General features: G+C 48.4%; 2 protein-coding genes across 12 annotated transcripts in view; one reads left to right on the top strand and one right to left on the bottom strand.

The window, feature by feature from the left end:
• The window catches only part of LOC139804605 (mucin-5AC-like), a 284,635-nt gene that overhangs the window by 86,957 nt on the left and 180,810 nt on the right, over positions 1-16,868 (bottom strand). The gene's annotated exons all lie outside the window — the stretch shown is intronic.
• LOC139804733 (USP6 N-terminal-like protein) overlaps positions 1-16,868 on the top strand; it is a 73,613-nt gene that overhangs the window by 52,277 nt on the left and 4,468 nt on the right. For 10 of the 11 annotated variants that reach the window (XR_011729517.1, XR_011729516.1, XM_071762235.1 and 7 more), the window contains 9 exons: positions 635-715; positions 3,406-3,513; positions 9,481-9,590; positions 10,480-10,528; positions 11,846-11,966; positions 12,857-12,951; positions 14,465-14,530; positions 15,503-15,602; positions 16,654-16,806. Coding sequence is in view for 9 of the 11 variants with exons in the window: in XM_071762235.1 (XP_071618336.1) it covers positions 635-715; positions 3,406-3,513; positions 9,481-9,590; positions 10,480-10,528; positions 11,846-11,966; positions 12,857-12,951; positions 14,465-14,530; positions 15,503-15,602; positions 16,654-16,806 (883 nt within the window). In the remaining 2 variants the exon portion in view is untranslated. The remainder of the gene's footprint in view (positions 1-634; positions 716-3,405; positions 3,514-9,480; positions 9,591-10,479; positions 10,529-11,845; positions 11,967-12,856; positions 12,952-14,464; positions 14,531-15,502; positions 15,603-16,653; positions 16,807-16,868) is intronic. The other variant, XM_071762234.1, reaches the window with a different exon arrangement.

Genomic DNA, 16,868 nt, shown 5'->3' with positions numbered 1-16,868 from the left:
TTGGATGTGAAAGTGAACCAGGCAGCCAGTGCCTGCTGCTCACTGCTGCTTGTGCAGTGGTGAGAACTCTGCACAGTGCCCACTTGTTGGAGTTTTCATTTTGCTGGGTCAGGCATCTCCCCCTCTGCACTGGGATCACAGCTTTTAAAGCCATTTTGGGCTTTTTCCTCTGCTTTGGCACAGAGCTCAGCAGCTACAGCTTGAAAAGGGAGTTCCACACATTGGGAAAGGTTGTAGGTAACCATCATGTCCATCCTCATCTCCACTCACCTGGGGGCATGTGCTGTGTTAGGATCGTGCTAAATAAGACTAAATAACACCTCGTTTCTGCCAGTTTGATACCAAGGTAGAGTTTGAGGCTAGCTAAATCTGCAGAGATTTTTGTTGTCTTGGAAATGCTTTCTCTGCATTAAGGCTGTGTCTCTTGTTCTTTTTTTTACCAATGCTGCTTTAATTGCCACGTGTTGAAATTGCCATGTCCTGGAAATACCTGTGGATTATTTCCATCCCCAATGCAAGATCTTTGCATAGAAGTTTAAACCTAAAGACAATGAAGTTTTGTCTTTTCAGGAGCTATCTTCTGGGGCTTTTTATTTCTTAAATTCGTTCTGTCATCTTCTCCTTTTTGCACCAGCAAAAACAGCAGGAAATCGAACGTGTGGACAAGTGGATAAAGATGCTGAAGAAATGGGGCAAATACAGAAACAGTGACAAGGTAAGGAAGAAAAGGAAGAGCACAGGAAAGGTGTATCCTCCCTATCAATCAGGCTTTCAAAATGTTGATAGAGAAACCAGAGATCACTGGAAAATACTGTCTGGTACAGTAGTCTTAAATATTTTAAATCTTTTTTGAAGTTGCTGGGTTACCTCCAGCCTTTTGGATAAAACACCAAATTCCAGCAGAGTGCAGGGAATTCCTCCAAGTCCTGGAGGATGTTTGAGATGGGTAATGATCAGCATTTTTTAGCATGCCTGGGTTTCCCTGGGTCAGCTGGCAGGGAAAGAAAGAATTTGGGGTGAGAGGTGTGTGGAGTGATAGTGATCACTGAGCAACTGGTGTTGCTCAGATCTGCTGGATGGTGAGTGGCTGGACCGGAAAAGGGGTTATGAGGCTCTTTGGATCAGAAACCCACAGAACTCTTGTAATGGTATCAATTATTTTATCTGTAACTGCTCATGAGTGGTGGTTGGCTGGGGGATGGGAAGTGCCCACCCCCTGGGGGGTCTCAGACCACTGTCCCCCACTGCCAGCTCTCTGCCTGGGCAGCTCCCTCCCCAGGGACTGGCAGATGGAGCACAGGATGCATCCCTCCGCCCTCACCATACTGGATGAAGATGGTGAAGACGAGGGTTGTTTTTTCTCTCTCACAAAGCAGGACTTGCTGCCCTCCGTCCGTCAGTTAATCCCAGCATAAATGCTGCTTTTAATAATAACTTCCCTCTTTTCCTTAAATTTTCACAATGAAGGAAAGTTGTTTATTTTTCTTCCTTGTGATTCACAGCTCTGAAGTTTTATCACTTTCACATCTGGAGATGGTGGGAGGGAGAGACCTTGGTTAAATAACAGGGAGGCATCCTGTTGAGTCCCATCTCAGCATGTTTTGTAACTCTGCTGTTCCTGCCACTCTCTTGTGTGTAGGCAATCACCAGAGACAGATTTACTGCTTGCCAGGGTGGGTTGTACCCGTCCCACTACAACAATACCAGCTCTGGAAATTCAAAACAAAATTATTTTGTTCCAGTGGAGCTGAGCATCATCTTCTATCTCAGCAGCTGTCAGTCAGTCTCTCCTAATCTGATGGAAGTAAATAATTTTTTCTGAATTTGTGACTTTATCTGAACTGGCACACACTCCCGTGGGAGCCAGGCTTTTGTGGGCCCCCTACAAGTACTACTCTGGGAATAAGGCTCATCTAACCTTTATCTCTTCTGATGTATTGTACTTCTTTTGTCCTGGTTTAGTGACTCTTAAGGCATGGTAATCTCTTGTTCATCCCCATATGGGGATTAAACTGCCTGGCATGGCATGAAGGTTTTCTGTCCTCTAGAAATCTGTGAATTGGATGGGCAGGAGTGGCTCAGCTGGCTGTGTAGATGGTGAATTAATGATGTCCTGAATCTGGTGCAGGAGGCTGTGGAATAGGAGGGTGACCTTCCAGGGGCATGGCTGGTGGGGAGAAGTCTTCTAGGGGCAGCTCTGATGTGCCTGCAGAGGAGAGGTCAGGATCCTGCAGGGAATTTCTGTACAGTATGGTCCTAGCTATGGACTGGACCTTCAAAGCCTGGTGCTAAACAACACCTGGGGCAGAGCAGGCATTTGGCAAGTGCTGAGAATGGGGTTTTAAATGCTGAATGTCCCTTACACTTACAGGATCAGTATACATAACATGATGCTTTCTGTCTCAGGGGAAATACTGAAATATTTACTGTAATGTGGTGGAAAAATGTCCTAACACACTTCTAGCTCTCCTACTAGTGTGTGGTGGTATTGAAGTTTATTACATAGCTGTTTGATTTATTTATTTTGATTGGGATATCAGTGTTATTTTTTTGTTGTGCCCTGCTTGAAACCTCTTGTCTCATTTCCTACCCCTTAGGGACAAGAGCTGTTTCTCTGTTTTGCACTTGGTAGGTGCAGTGCTGCCATACAGATGGAAATAAAATGAAGCACATGATTTGTTTTTTAACAAAGTCTTTTCCTTTAATGGAAGAAGTTCGGGATGGAACAAAACCTCTTTTTTCTGTTTCCCGTTGTCATATAGCCCTCTCTCTAGAGACCATTAAATGTCAAGAGAAAGGGAAGAGGTACCTGTGAAATGAAGTAAGCATGTGGGGGCAGGAGGAGGGACACCTGCATGTTTGTCCCCAGTCCCTCTCTTTGGTTGAGGAGTACTTTGAAAGGTCAGGGCCGAGCCCTTGGTGTAGCTCACAGCTGTCTTTGCCCCTTGTCAAGCTGTGTGAGTTTCTATGTTCCTGTGGCTCTCACAGTAAGGGCTCTCCTCTCCAAAGGGAAATGCAGGTGGGAACAGCCATGCCAGGTCAGTTCCAGGGCTTCAAAGCCAAGAGTGGGCCATCTTGTCCTTGGAGAGAGTTCCAGGGGCAGGATAGCGTGTGTGGAACAGGAGCATCTGAGAGATCTCCATGTATGAAGTGATGGGGTGGGATGGGATGGGGTGGGATGGGGTGGGGTGGGATGGGATGGGGTGGGATGCATCTGTGTCCAGCTCTTCCAATAAGGTTAAAAATGTGACTTGTGGCTTGCATGTGACTGAGTAGGTGACCTCTTCCCCAGCACAGGCATTGGGTTTGTCCTCTCAGGTGGCTGGAGGTATGCAGCAGCAGCCCATGGGGTAAATCTGTTCTGCCAGGACCATCTGACCTTGTGTGGGTTTCTCTCCTGCCCAGATGTGCCGTCGGGTTTACAAAGGGATCCCCCTCCAGGTGAGAGGCCAGGTCTGGTCACTGCTGCTGGATGTTGAGAAGATGAAGAAGGAGAACGAAGGAAAATATGAGGTATGGGCTTTTCCTGGCAAAGACAAAGGGAGCAAGGAAATGCTGTTTGGTGGGGCTTCAGTGGCTGGGGAAGGTGGATCCGTGGTGGATGCAGGCATCTCCATCTTCACCTTCAGGAGCAGGAGGGAAAGGGGAGGTTCCTGCAGGGATGCTCTAAGGAGTATATGTGTGTGTGTGTGGAACACCCAGCCCTTGCACCCTCCATTTTAGAGCAGTAGTATGCCAAGCACTCTATAACATGGTAGGGTCCAATCCCATCCATGAACTGCTGCAACCTCTAAGAAGGAAGAGCTTAAAATTAGTGAGAAGTGAAAAAGTAAAGGGAATAAACTCCTGATCCATGTGTGTATATTAGGCTGGAGCCTTTTATTGGTGTTAGCTGCTTTCCATAATATGCTCTTTCTGTTTATTCTGCTGTAAGCCAGAAACCATGACTCAGGATGAATCTGGTGTTACTGCATCCTTAGGGAGAGATGCAGGGAAGAGGGAGGGGAAGCTTAGCAAAGGGACTGCTCAGTTCCCTGAGCTCCCAGGAGTGATGCAAAGTACCCACAAACACCTTAAATTGGGCAGGTGCTGGATGGGGGTACCCCCAAACCTCTCCACGTGCTTGAAAATTTCACTCAGGGTGTTTTGAAATATGCAGTAGTCAGAAGCCTGAAACCATCTGAGTTTGTTAGCCAAGATCCCCAATTAAAGGTGGTGTGAGGGCAGATCTTGCAAGATTGAGAGGAGATTTCACAGCACACGGTCCTGGCTTACAATTGAGATGTGCAGTTGGAAGTTGACTGTCAGCATTGGAAAAGCTTGGATTGAAGTGGCTTCTTTTATCTTTAATATTTTTATAAAGTTTCTACTAAATACCCGTATTAAAATTAAAAAAAAAAAATCTATTACAAATAACTTATTTTATCTGCAGACAGGAGAAAAGCCTGCCTTGTAATTGCTTCCTACCAGAGCACTGCATGCTGCAGGCTTGGATTCCTTGGTATAAAATAAGAGTTTTCTGTAGTGTGCATTGAACAAGAACATGCAGCAGGGCTTGTTGTATTTTGGTGTTTTTTTGTTTATTTCAGGCATCCTGGCTCCTTTATGCCACCTCTTTCCATAAGCAGCATGTGAAAGCCTTGGTTGATAATTATTTTCCAAAGCTGTGTTATGATTTATCTTGCCTTTACCTGGGCAAGGATCAGGGAGTCTTGGAACAGTTTCAGAGGCAGGAGTTCAGGTTCTGCTTCCAGCAGCTGCTGCTGAAACTCCCTGCTTGTTGAGCAGGATGATGGTAATGCTGCATCCCAGTCAGCCAGCACAGAGATGGGGAGATGCTGCTGGGATGAACATGCAGGGGCTTGGGGAGGGGGCTCCATGGCAATGAGCACAGCTCTCCCAGCATGCAGATTCCTATCACACTCCCTCCCTTGAAGCTCTGCTGCACAGGCAGGGAAGAAATCCAGAAAAATAGAAGTCACAAGGAGTTTATCTGTGCTCCAGAGGTGTCTGTGAGAAACAGGGACCTCAGGGCTAACAGGCTTTGCTGTACAGCAAACCTCCCATGAGCTTATCTTATCCTTCTTCCTCTTCTTTGGTGCCATCTGCTGCCAGCAACTCCCTGTTCCCTCTACCTCCAGAAGCAGCTCCATACAAGTCCTGGGGATTTGTTTTCAGGAAGGGACTGAGCCTCAGCCCCAGCCCTTTGTCACAAGGCCACCCCATTCCTTCTTGGGGCATGGACCATGGCACAAAAGCCTGGCTTTTTCATGTGCCTTCAATCTTGAGTGTGCCACCTGCCATGTGCCAGGTGGTTTATCTGTTTTATATCCACTTCTCCCTCTGTACAGAGACCACTTGGGCTGGTGCAGCAGCTGCCTTTTCTCAGCCTTGCTCCCCATGCCTGTATCACCTGATGCAATTAAAACCCTGTTCCTCCAATCTTCATCCTGACCCTGGCAGCTTGGGTTGTCCCTGGTTCTGCAGGAGTTACCTGCAGTGTTCCAAGTGTGCCAGTGTGGTCCTCTGCTTCCTTGGGGTTTTGTAGCCACAACTGAGAAGGCTTGGGTTGAGCTGAGCCATGGGGCAGAACAGAGGAATCCTGGCATTTATTCACTGCTTGGGTCTCCAGCTTCCCAGAGCATCTGTGGAGCCTGTGGGTAACTTAAGCACAGGGGAAGGAAGGAAAAGAACCCATCCTGGCTTTATCATCTGCAGAACTAATAATGTGACACCCATCCACAGGAAGGGTCAGGAGGGTCTGGGGAAGCACAGGGCTGTCAGGGTGACCTCAGAACCTCAGTGATGATGGAGAGGATCATCCTGAGGGAGCTGCCATGGCTCACAGGCCAGCCAGGGGACCTGGATTAATGAGAGACAAGTCCTGCAACTAAATTGTGTGGGAATGTTGGTCTGGCTGGGGCAGGAGGGCTCTGCAGAGGGACCTGGACAGGCTGGGCTGGTCAGGGCAATGGCAGGAGGTTCAACAAGGCCATTTTGGTCCCAACAACCCCAGGCAACTGTACAGGCTTGGGGGAGAGGGGCTGGAAAGTTCCTCAGCAGAAAAGGAGCTCAAGATGAGCCATCAGTGTGGCCAGGTGTCCAAGAAGGCCCCCAGCATCCTGGTCTGGCTCAGGAATAGCATGGCCATCAGGAGAAGGGAAGCAGTGGTGCCCCTGGACCTCGAGTGCTGTGCTTAGGGCTGGGGCCCTCATGACCAGAAGGACATTGAGGGCTTGGAGTGAGCTCAGAGAAGAGAAACCAAGCTGGGGAAGGGTCTGGAGAGCAAGTTTTATGAGGAGAGGCCGAGGGAATTGGGATTGTTTGGTTTGGAAAAGAGCAGGGTGAGGGGTGACCTTCTGTGCTCTCTTACAACTACCTGGAAAGAGGTTGTAGGGAGCTGGGGTTCAGTCTCTTCTTCGAAGTACCTGGTGATAGAAGAGAGCAAATTACCTCCAGTTGCACCAGGGGGTGTTTACATTGGATATTAGGAAGAATTTCTTTACTGAAAGAGTGGTGAGGCTCTGGGACAGACTGCCCAGGAAAGTGGTGCAGTCCCCATCCTGGGAGGTGTTCAAAAAAATGTCTAAGTGTGGCAGTCCATGACTTAGTTTATTTGGCATCATGGTGTTGGGTTTACACTCAGGGTTCTTTTCCAGCCTTTATGATTCTATGATAATAAATCCTCCTGGGTGCATGAAGGTGACAAAATGCTGTGCATCCTACCTGTAATTCAGGTGCGGGGATTTAAAAACAAAACAAAACAAAACAAAACAAAAAATAGGGTTCTTTGCAGTCTGTGTTGAGTTCTGTGTTGTTCTAGCAGGGAAAGCAAGATGGTCTTTATCAGGGAAATTTGAACTGAAAAGAGCTGACTGCATAGGCAGTCTTTTTGTCTCAGGTATTCTGACTACTTGAGAGAGGGTGGGAAACCATGGATGCAGAGAGAAATCAATATTAAATTAGGGAAATTATGTTACTCATCAGATATTCTTTCCATCATCACTTTTATCCTCCCCCTTTTATCCTTCTCCTTGTCCTCCTGCTTTCAAGATTGAAGTTATTATTCCCAGAATGCTGTGACTGCCCTGAGAGTTTGCTGTGCTGTACACATGTGGGTGCTCTATGGACTTTCTGATATTCTCCAGAGCTGACATGGCCACCTTGGGTGCTCAGCAGAAGCCTGGAGGAGCCTTGTGTCAGGCTGATAAACATTTGTAGGATGGCAGCTGCTGGAGCAGATGATGAAGGTTCTGTGCAGATGTGATAGTTTGTCTTCTCTGTGAGCAAGGAAGGATCCTGACCCTGGGCTCCAGGCAAGGTGGGTTTGCTGCTCACCTCCACTGCCCCTAACCTGCAGTCATAAAATGTATTTTATTAATGCAATTAACCCCGGAGATATTAAGGAAGCAGGGTAACAGATCATCCTGAAAGCTGTTCTATGACACATGGAAAATAAGGAGGTGACCGGTGACAGCCAACATGGCTTCACTGAAGAGCAAGTTGTGCCTCACAAATTCAGTGGCCTTCTGTGGTGGAGCTACAGAATGGAGGATTCATGAAAAGTTCTTGACACTGCCCTGTGTGGCATCCTTGTCTTTAAAGTTGAGAGACACAGACTTTTGAGGTGGAACACTCTGTGGAAGCTGTGCCAGGGGAGGTTCAGGATGGATCTTAGGAAATGCTTTTTCCCTGAGAGGGTTGTCAGGCATTGGAATGGCCCAGGACAGTGGTGGAGTCACCATCCCTGGAGGCATTTAAAAGGCATTTGGAGCTGGTCCTTAAGGACAGGGTTTAGTAGTGAGATGGTGGTGTTGTTGGTCAAAGGTTGGACTGGATGAGCTTGGAGGTCTGTTCCAAGTTAAAACCTTCTGTGATAAGGGATTGTCTGTATGTTTGCACTCAAAGAACAGTGGTCAGTATCCCTGTGTCCCAGGGGAGATGAGTGATGAGTGGTATTCCCCACGGGTCAGTACCAGGACTGGTGCTGTTGAACCTCTCTGTTGGTAATAGGGACAGACCCCACCTGGAGAATGTGTCCAGTTCTGGAGTCTGCAGCACAGGAAAGAGATGGAGCTGTTGGTGCAAGTCCAGAGGAAGGCACAAAGATGCTCAGAGGTCTGTAGCACCTCTCCTGCAAAGCCAGGCTGGGAGTTGGGGTTTTTCAGGCTGGAGCAGAGCAGGCTCCAGGGAGACCTTAGAGCTGCATTCCAGTACCTGAAGGGGGCTCCAGGAAAGCTGGGGAGGAGGGACTTTGACAAGGGGCTGAGGGATAAGACAAGGGGTGATGGCTTTGAACTGGAAGGAGGTGGATTTAGGTGTAGACATAGGGAAGAAATTGTTTAGTGTGAGGGTGGTGAGACAGCGTCCCAGGTTGTTGAGAGGAGTTGTGCATAACCCCTCCCTGGGAGCGTTCAGGGGCAGATTGGAGGGGACTTGGAGCAAGGATGGGTCTGGTGGAAGTGTCTCTGTGCATGGCAAGGTGTTTGGACCAGGTGATCTTTGAGGTCCCTTCTGATCCCAACCATTCCATGTGTCTGTGGAAGAACTGTGGGTGTCTGGTAAAAAATCCTGTGTCAGCTGCACCATTGAAGGTGGGAGCATTGGCCAGACTTAGAGCAGGACTTGGGGAGCATCCTGACTGAGGTGTGGGAAAGCATCAGCTCTGCTGGGCAGCACGTGGCCATCAGCTCCTTCAGCAGCTTGTCACCTGGACACACACCTGCACCAGCCTGCAGCTCCTTCTGGATCTGTTGGGAGGTGTATCTGCCATTCCTTAGGTGCTGACAGAGGTCTTGATCTTTATGACAACCAGGCTGGGTACCTCAAAAGAAATCAGAGTGGAATTTAGTTGTAAAGATTTTAGGTTCTGAAAACTCAATTTCTGCATTTGAAGATGGATGAAACCTGGGCAGGGGGCTGCTGCTGTTGTAGTGTGTGGGTGTGGGGTTGTCCTCCTGTCCCTGGGTCAGGGGATGCATGGCCAAGGGCTCAGGGATTCTGCATGAAGCTGTTGATCATTGCTCACTCCAAGCCAGCAGCACTCGGAGTCTGTGCAGCTCCCAAGCTGCTGTCCTTCTCCCTTTGTGGAGAGAGGTGGTGGTGGTGTCTTACTGGGCTACTGACTCCAGGATTCCAGCCTGGACTGTCCCAGGGCTGCCCTGCAGCCTCAGTGGGGATGTGAGAGTTACTGGGGGAAAAGGGGGGAGGAACGTGGGATCAATTTTCCTGTATATTTGTATAGATTTAGTAATTTTTCCTGTTTATCATTCCTGTTTCATTAAAGCTGTGTAGTTCAGTTTCCAACCCATCAGTCTCTCTCCCTTATTCTCTCTCCTTCCTTTATAAGGGAGAAGAGAGAGATTAATGGTGAGCATCTGTCACTCAGTTTAATTGCCAGGCCAGTGTTAAACCCTGACAGATTTTATTGGCTGGGCTGGTGTCTGACTCCTTCCTCTTGTCTGCCTGCCACTCTTTCAGCAAATGAAAGAACAAGCCAAGAAGTTTTCCTCAGAAATCAAGCAGATAGATTTGGATGTGAACCGCACCTTCCGAAACCACATCATGTTCCGGGATCGCTACGGAGTCAAGTGAGTGCAGGAGGTGCTGTGCTGCCATCAGTCCCCGTGTGGCTCTGTGCCTGGGTGGGATGGCCAGCAGCCCCTGGCTTGTGCTGGCCAGCAGCCCCCTGGCTCAGAGCAGCTCACAGGATGGCAGAACCATCTGTACTGCTCCTCAAACCAGCAGCACAGGGTGCAGCCCACAGGCTGCTGGTTCTCTCTCCAGACTGTCCCATGTTCAGCCCCAGTCCTTGAGACACAAGCATCAACCTATTGAAGCTCCTTGTCATCTGAGGTGCTAGGAGTGCAGTTGCAGGGGGCTTATTTTGGGATGGCTGGGATGATGGGATGGGTCTGCCAGGAGCTGGGCTGGCTGGGGTGTATTTGGCTTCCACAACAGACCAGGCTGGGGAGGTTTAACAAAGAGGCTCTGCCACCTGGGTGAGCCATCCCTGGCTGTCCTACACATCCATGCAGCTTGCAAGGAAGCCTGGACTGCTTTTTTTTATATGGGGATGACTCCTTCAGCAAGGAGGCACAGGAGGAAGGAACTTACTAATAAAATGGTGGTAGTGCTTTTCCCCTGGATATATAAAACTTGATGTCTGGGTGACTGCAAGTCTATTAAAAACTCTCCACTACTCCAAACCTAAAACCCATGTGTGTTGAACACAGCTGTGTGGGTACATGCAGGCTGATGGAGCAGGCTGGTTCAGCCCTGCCCTGCAGGGCCACTGCTCAACACTGCTCAAAGAAGCAGTCCCATCCCATGTGCCCACCAAGGTGCTTTCTGGTTCTGTGAGCCCTGCTCCTTGAAGAGCCATCAGTAGCAGCTGGCTGAGTGTTCTCAGAGCCTTGGTTTGCACACAAAGCTCCAGACCTCAACCTTCATTGTTTTAATGTCCCTCTTTCTCCCCAGGCAGCAGGCACTCTTCCATGTCTTGTCAGCATACTCAGTTTATAACACTGTAAGTAGTCAGTCCAATTAATAGCTTTGTGCTCTATATATATTTTTTTAAAAAGCTTTATGTATGTTTAAGTATATGTATGCATGTATGCTTGTGTATTATGCTTGTGTATGTACATAGACATTCAGCCAGTGGTAATTCTAATTTTAAGTCCTGGTACTGGTTTGTACACAGAGAGCTGCAAAATTCATAGATAGCACGAGACCTTTTGTGCAGTTATTTCATTCCCTCATTCATTTTGTAACCTGGTGAATGGCATCTGGCAGATTTGGCTGGGGAGAGTGTCAGCAGAGAACAAGCCCACTGGCTTTCCAGCAGGACTGGCTGCCTGGCTGAAGGTTTGCCATGTTTCTGACTTCTTGTCAGACACTGAATGGCTTCCTTGTGGAAAAAAATGATTTATTACAGTGAAACAGTGATTTTTAGTTGAAGGGCATGGGCAGAATAAGCCTATATTAGCAGCTGGAGCTACTGCCCCCATCTCTAGAAGGGGACAATTACTCCAGAAGGCACAGAAGATGCTCAGAGGAAACAAGGACCCTGCCTTCCCTCCTGCCAGATAAATGCTTAGTAGACTTATTTATTCTTTAATTACTTCAGTGCAGAAGTGGCTGAAGTAATCCAGAAGAGCAGAGGAACCACATGCTATTTTACATCCCGTGCACTGTTCTTTGAAGTAGCATCAGGCACTTCTTGTGCTGGGATTTCTGTCCCTACCCCTCCAGGTCTGAGTAGGGTGATGGGGAAAGCAGGGTGGGGGGGGGGCACTGCATGCAAGCAGTGACAGAAATGGTCAGAGGCCCAGAACACATCTGCCATGAAGAAAAACAGAATTCTGGATGTTCAGCCTGGAGAAGAGAAGCCTCTGGGAAGACCTTACTGTGGCCTTTCAGTATACAAAGAGTGACAAACTTCTTACCAGGGCCTGTAGTGACAGGACAAGGGGTGACAGTTTGGAGCCAAAGAAGTTAGGAAGATATTTTTAACAATGAGGGTGGTGACACACTGGAACAAGTTGCCCAGAAAAGCTGTGGATGCCCAATCACTGAAAGTGTTCAGGGCCAGGTTGGATGGGGCTTTGGTCAGCCTGGTCTGGCGAAAGTTCTGTGCCCATCACAGTGTGGCTGAGGGAAATGGTCCCTTCCAACCCAAACCATCCTGTGACAGGACAGAAGCTGTAGGCACATGGGAGCTGGGAATTTGAGCACAGACAATAAAGGTCTTGAAAGAGGAGAAGGAAGCACAGGCAGTCTGAGCTGCAGCTTTAGCAGGGGTCGCAGGGCATGGCAGCACATGTGTCTCTCTTGGCTCCTGCAGGAAGTGAGCTACTGCCAAGGGATGAGCCAGATTGCAGCCATCCTCCTGATGTACTTAAATGAAGAGGATGCATTTTGGGCACTGGCCCAGCTGCTGACCAACCAGAGACATGCCATGCATGGTAAGCATGGGCTGGATGCAGGTGGGGACTTCTGGGATGGGAGGGAGGGCTCTTAGGGCTGGGGGGTGGAGATCTTTCTTCTGACATCCTTGTTTAAAGTGGGTAAGGCTGAATTATGTGCTGCTGCAACCCAGCTGTGGAGCTGAACTTCACTCGTGGAACCAGACAAATTAATGGGAGAAAAATGTGTTTTATTGGCACTGAGCTTTAGCACTCAGTAATCAACACTCTGACAGAGGTTCTTGCTTCTCTTCAGGGTGCTTTGCCCTTGGCAAGCAATTAATTCAAGCCTATGAGGTTTTTAAGAACTCTCACAGAAGTACAACCAAGAGCATTGTGGCATCCGCTTGTTTTTAGTGTGCCATGAGCTATGTGCTTTTGTGTTCTACCAAATGAAGTAAAATAATACAGCACAAACACATTAAAGGTTCTTTCATCTTAGTTCTGGTTAGCAGTAACCTGTGCACAGAGGGTTATTTTATGAGGGGTGGGCTAAGCCCTATGGCTTGATAATTCCAGACGTTTTTAACCAGTTGTCCTGCTAGATTACAACCACTGCTCAAGCTGGTAGTGTTCAGACATCTCCAGCTTTTCTCTGAGGCTTGGTGTGTACCAAGAAAGGTCTTGACCAAGCCAAATGTTGGTCAGTAGGGAGGTGGAGGTCTGGTCTGCAGGGCTGAGGTGGGAAGGAGCAGCTGGGGTTGGTGCTGGTGTCACCCATGGAGATGGGGTGGGTGGGGCTGGGCTCTTGGAGGGATGCTGAGTGTGCTGAGATCCTTCTGACTTCAACAGGCAGCTGAAGGGAGGAGTTCCTAGGAAATCAGACTGCCCCATGAATACTCCAGAGCTTTTCTGATTATTTTTTATTTCTGTCATCTTTTCTTTTTAAGGTTTTTTCATTCCTGGGTTCCCAAAGCTGCAGAGATTTCAAGCTCATCATGAGAAGATTTTAAACAAACTGTTTCCCAAACTGAAGAAGCACATGGTATCTGTTTGGTATTATCTCCCATACCATAGCACATTTTCATGCTAAAGCAATTAGGGTAATTTGGCAGCAATTTGGTTCTGCCAAACTGATGCACAACTGATCAGATTTTTCACTGTGTGGGACTGCTTCAGCCACAAACAGGCAAGCATTTATTAAATGGGGGCCTGAATCATGCTGAGGTGAGTGGTTATTTGGCTTGCTGGTTATCATGAGTGTGGGAACCTCTAAAGACTTCTTTAAGAAAGCCAGGCCAGGCAAGAATTGTCAGAGAGCCTGTAGCAAAAGGAGCTGTTGCATACACTGAAGGATGATGCTGAACTGTCTGGAGTCTTCGTTCAATGATTATTCATCCAAAGACTTTGCATTTAATGTCTTTGCTGGTTTTTAGAGATGGGAGGTGTGTGACATGGGCTGTACATTTTGTTGCATGGACATGTTTGGTTGTTCTTCTCCCTGGTGGGTGGTACCAGCCCATTTGGAGGCTGTAGCAGGATGCATCAGATGCAGTCTAACATCTGGACAGCTGTTCTGCAACACCTGCTCCCTTTTTGGTCCCTCCCCTTGGGTTTACTGCAGACAGTTGGTGTTCAGTGGATGGGCTCCTGAAGGTTTCTTATGCTCCAGGAGGCTCAGTGTTTCAGCTCAGGGAAAGGCTGTTTGTATTTTTATTGCTGCCATCATCATCAGGAGCTGTTGCTTGGTGCTGCAGATGAGCAGCCCTGGCCATGTCAGTGGAACAGAGCCAGGAGAGGTTTCCCAGGCTTGCAGGTACAAGCAGACTGGGGCCAGCTGTGAATCCCATGGGCTTCTTCATCTTCCCAAACTATTTGCAGCTGTGTAGCAGTGGTCATGCTGACTGTACCCACGTGCAGGGTGCTGTGCCACACCATGCAAAAAAAAGCAAAGCTGTGCACAAGCACTGTGCTGGGCATCAGGCAGGGCTGGAAAAGAGAAACCAGGGTGATGTTGGTGAGATTTTTAAAAAATTTTGCTTGGCCTGTCAGGTCATCCTGTTCCTGCAGCAGAGATGCCATACAAATGAGAGAGTTCTAGCAAATCTGTCGTGACTGCACAGACCTGGACTGACCTGAGGAATATTTGGGGTTACTGATTTTTGTGGTGGTTTAAGTGGAAGTTGCTGTGGAAACAGACCTGGTGCTCTGCAAGGAGTGTGTGGTTTGGGTTCCTGGAAGGTTTTTGTAAATCCCTGGAGTAGATACTAGGCCAGAAATGTTCCTCCTTCAAGTCCCTGTCCAAAGTTGTGGCTGAAATCTGACCATGTCAAGGATCAGGTTCAATAAATATCTGTGCTAGAGGTCTGAAGCTGGGCTTCAGCACTGGCATTTTGCAGCAGGAGATTTTCATGGAGACAAACCTCAGCCAGGTCGTGCACCCAGACCCCCCAGCATTAATAAATCAACCAACCAACCTCCCAAAAAGCCTTAGGAGTTGCTTAACCCTTCATCATCCAGCGTGGTGAAATTCTTCTCTCTTTGCTGCCTCCTCACAGGACAAGGAGCAGATGACTACAGGGATTTACACAACCAAGTGGTTCCTGCAGTGTTTCATTGACCGGGTGAGGATGCTCTGTGGGTGTTTTGGCTGCTTGCATGCACAGTTAATCTGCCTGCTTGTTTGAAAAAGAATTGTAATTAGGAAAATGCACTGATATTTTATGAGGTGTGATATTGTGCAACGTCTCAAAAGGCAAAAACAACAAAAAAAAAAAAAAAAGGGGAAAAGCTAAAAATAACTGCATGTAAGTGATAAGCCAGGTCCCAAGGCCTTATCACAGTGGTTGCTGGGAGACAGCTGAGCAGCAGCAGGGTGAATTTCAGTGAGCAGAGGTCTCTCTCTTGCCCATTGGCTCTGCGCTGCAATTAATCTCTGGAAATAGCATAGGGAGGAGAAGAGGTGGAGGCGTAAAACTGAAGAAATAAAACTGAAGGAATAATAGTGCAGCAGCTGCAGGCTGGGTGCTGGAAACACATGGAAGTGTAAGAATATTACCCTGATTTGTCCAGAATTAATTTGCCAGTCCCAATCCAACACTATTTTTAGGGACAGCCTTTTTCTTTCACACTTGAATGCAAGATCCAGACTTGCTAATGTTCAGAACATCTGTATGTCTTCAGTTTCAGTTTTCTGCTGCCCTTTTTCCTGTAAAGCAGTGGATGAGCTCTTCCCCTGGAGGGAAACTTGCTGCCTAGCAGTCTGTCACTAAAAGATGTGCAAGACTGGTCAGATTGGTGATAATGCTCCCTTCAGGGCAGGAGAATCCATGTACTAGTACATCTGCATGGAAAGTTTCTCCTTTTTCTGCATTTCCAGATGGGTTTTCAGTACTCTCCCAGCCTCCTAAGGTTGTTAGCTTTAAGGCAATAAATGGGCTTTTGTGATATAGATAAATATCCTCTGCCTTGCCCACCTGTGTGTTTTGGTGTGAGGGGCTTGTAGGGATGTTGCCAACCTCTGTTCTGATCCCATCAATCAGTGCTAACGGGTGTGATGCTAACGAGCTGGTGTTTTGGGTTTGTGTTTCAAACAGACCCCCTTCACCCTTACCCTGAGGCTGTGGGATATCTATATCCTGGAAGGAGAGCGGGTGCTGACGGCCATGTCCTACACCATCCTCAAACTGCACAAAAGTAAGAGCCCAGCAGAGCAAAGGTGGCACTGGGCAACCCTTCTGGGCCAGTACCAGCCTGTTCAGTTGCCTGTGCAACAGTCCTGTGCCTGTGTTCCAGGGAGGAAAGAATGAGGTGCTGCCAGGGTTTTGGAATTCTGCTCTCAGCTCACAGCAAACCCCGCCTGAAATGCTCCCAGCTGCCTTCCCCTGTGTGCTGCACCTTGCATCTTTTATCACCTTGCTTTTAGGGCAGTACAGACAGTGACTGATCTGTCTGCAAAGCTCTGTGTGGCTGAAAAGGCTGTAGAGGGACAAATAAATCCATTCATATACTTCCAAACGGACCAAACCTTGGTTTTCTTACATAACACTAAGGCAGTGATGTTTCTACCTTGGGATCTTTGGGACTTGCAGCCCTCTGCTCCCATAAGCTTTTCCTTGTCACCCTGTTAGTTATTTGATCTGTGACAGGAACGATGTTGATTTTGCATGCTGGGAATCTTTGGGCTGCTGGGATTTATGGGACAGTGTGCTTTGGCTTCTGCGAACAGCCAGCCTGCTCTTCCTTCAGTTATCCAGAAATACAGCTTCAACTATCCCACTAGTGTGCAAAGACTGGGAAGCTGACAGGCTGAGAGAAGCTCCAGCCTGGATGTGGTCCTAGGTGTGAAATCATCCCTGAGGAGTGTGTGGCACTGATCAGCATCCCCTCTGCATCTCTGGCTGTGTGGCTGCCTGCTGGCTGGGGCAGGTTGGCATTCCTGAGGGTGGAGGTGGCTCCACAGCCTGGCACTTGGGGTCTGTCTCATTTCCTCCTCCTAGAGGGATTGGTGAGAACTGCCAGAAATGCCCCAAAATGTGCATCCTGGTCAGTGTAGGTTCCAGTTCCACCATCTCTCTGCCATTGCAGCACTGCTGCCCAGAGGTGGGAGGGATGTGTAGATCTATGGACAGCCCTGAGCTCCAGTGGGAAGGGGGGAGAGAGGCTGCTCCCAGCAGTGCATCCCACCCTCACCCTACCCACCAGTTTTGCTGTGTCACTGCCATCACTCCTTTCTGCCTTTCCCCAGAGCGTTTGCTAAAGATGACACTGGAAGACTTAAGGGAATTTCTGCAGGAAAAAACTGCCACTTCCCTGCAGTACGAGGACGATGCCATCATCGAGCAGCTGCAGGTGTCAATGACTGAGCTGCGCAGGATGAAAATCGACCTCCCCCCCCCAGGTGGGTAGAGGGAAGGGTGAGCAGCCCAGGGGAATGCCCAGTGGTACCAAATTCCTTGAGGA

The sequence above is a fragment of the Heliangelus exortis genome, chromosome 18, assembly GCF_036169615.1.
Source record: "Heliangelus exortis chromosome 18, bHelExo1.hap1, whole genome shotgun sequence".
In the NCBI taxonomy this organism is placed as follows: Eukaryota; Metazoa; Chordata; class Aves; order Apodiformes; family Trochilidae; genus Heliangelus; species Heliangelus exortis.
Note: the sequence above shows the minus strand (reverse complement) of the source record. Positions and strands in the feature narration are given on the sequence as shown.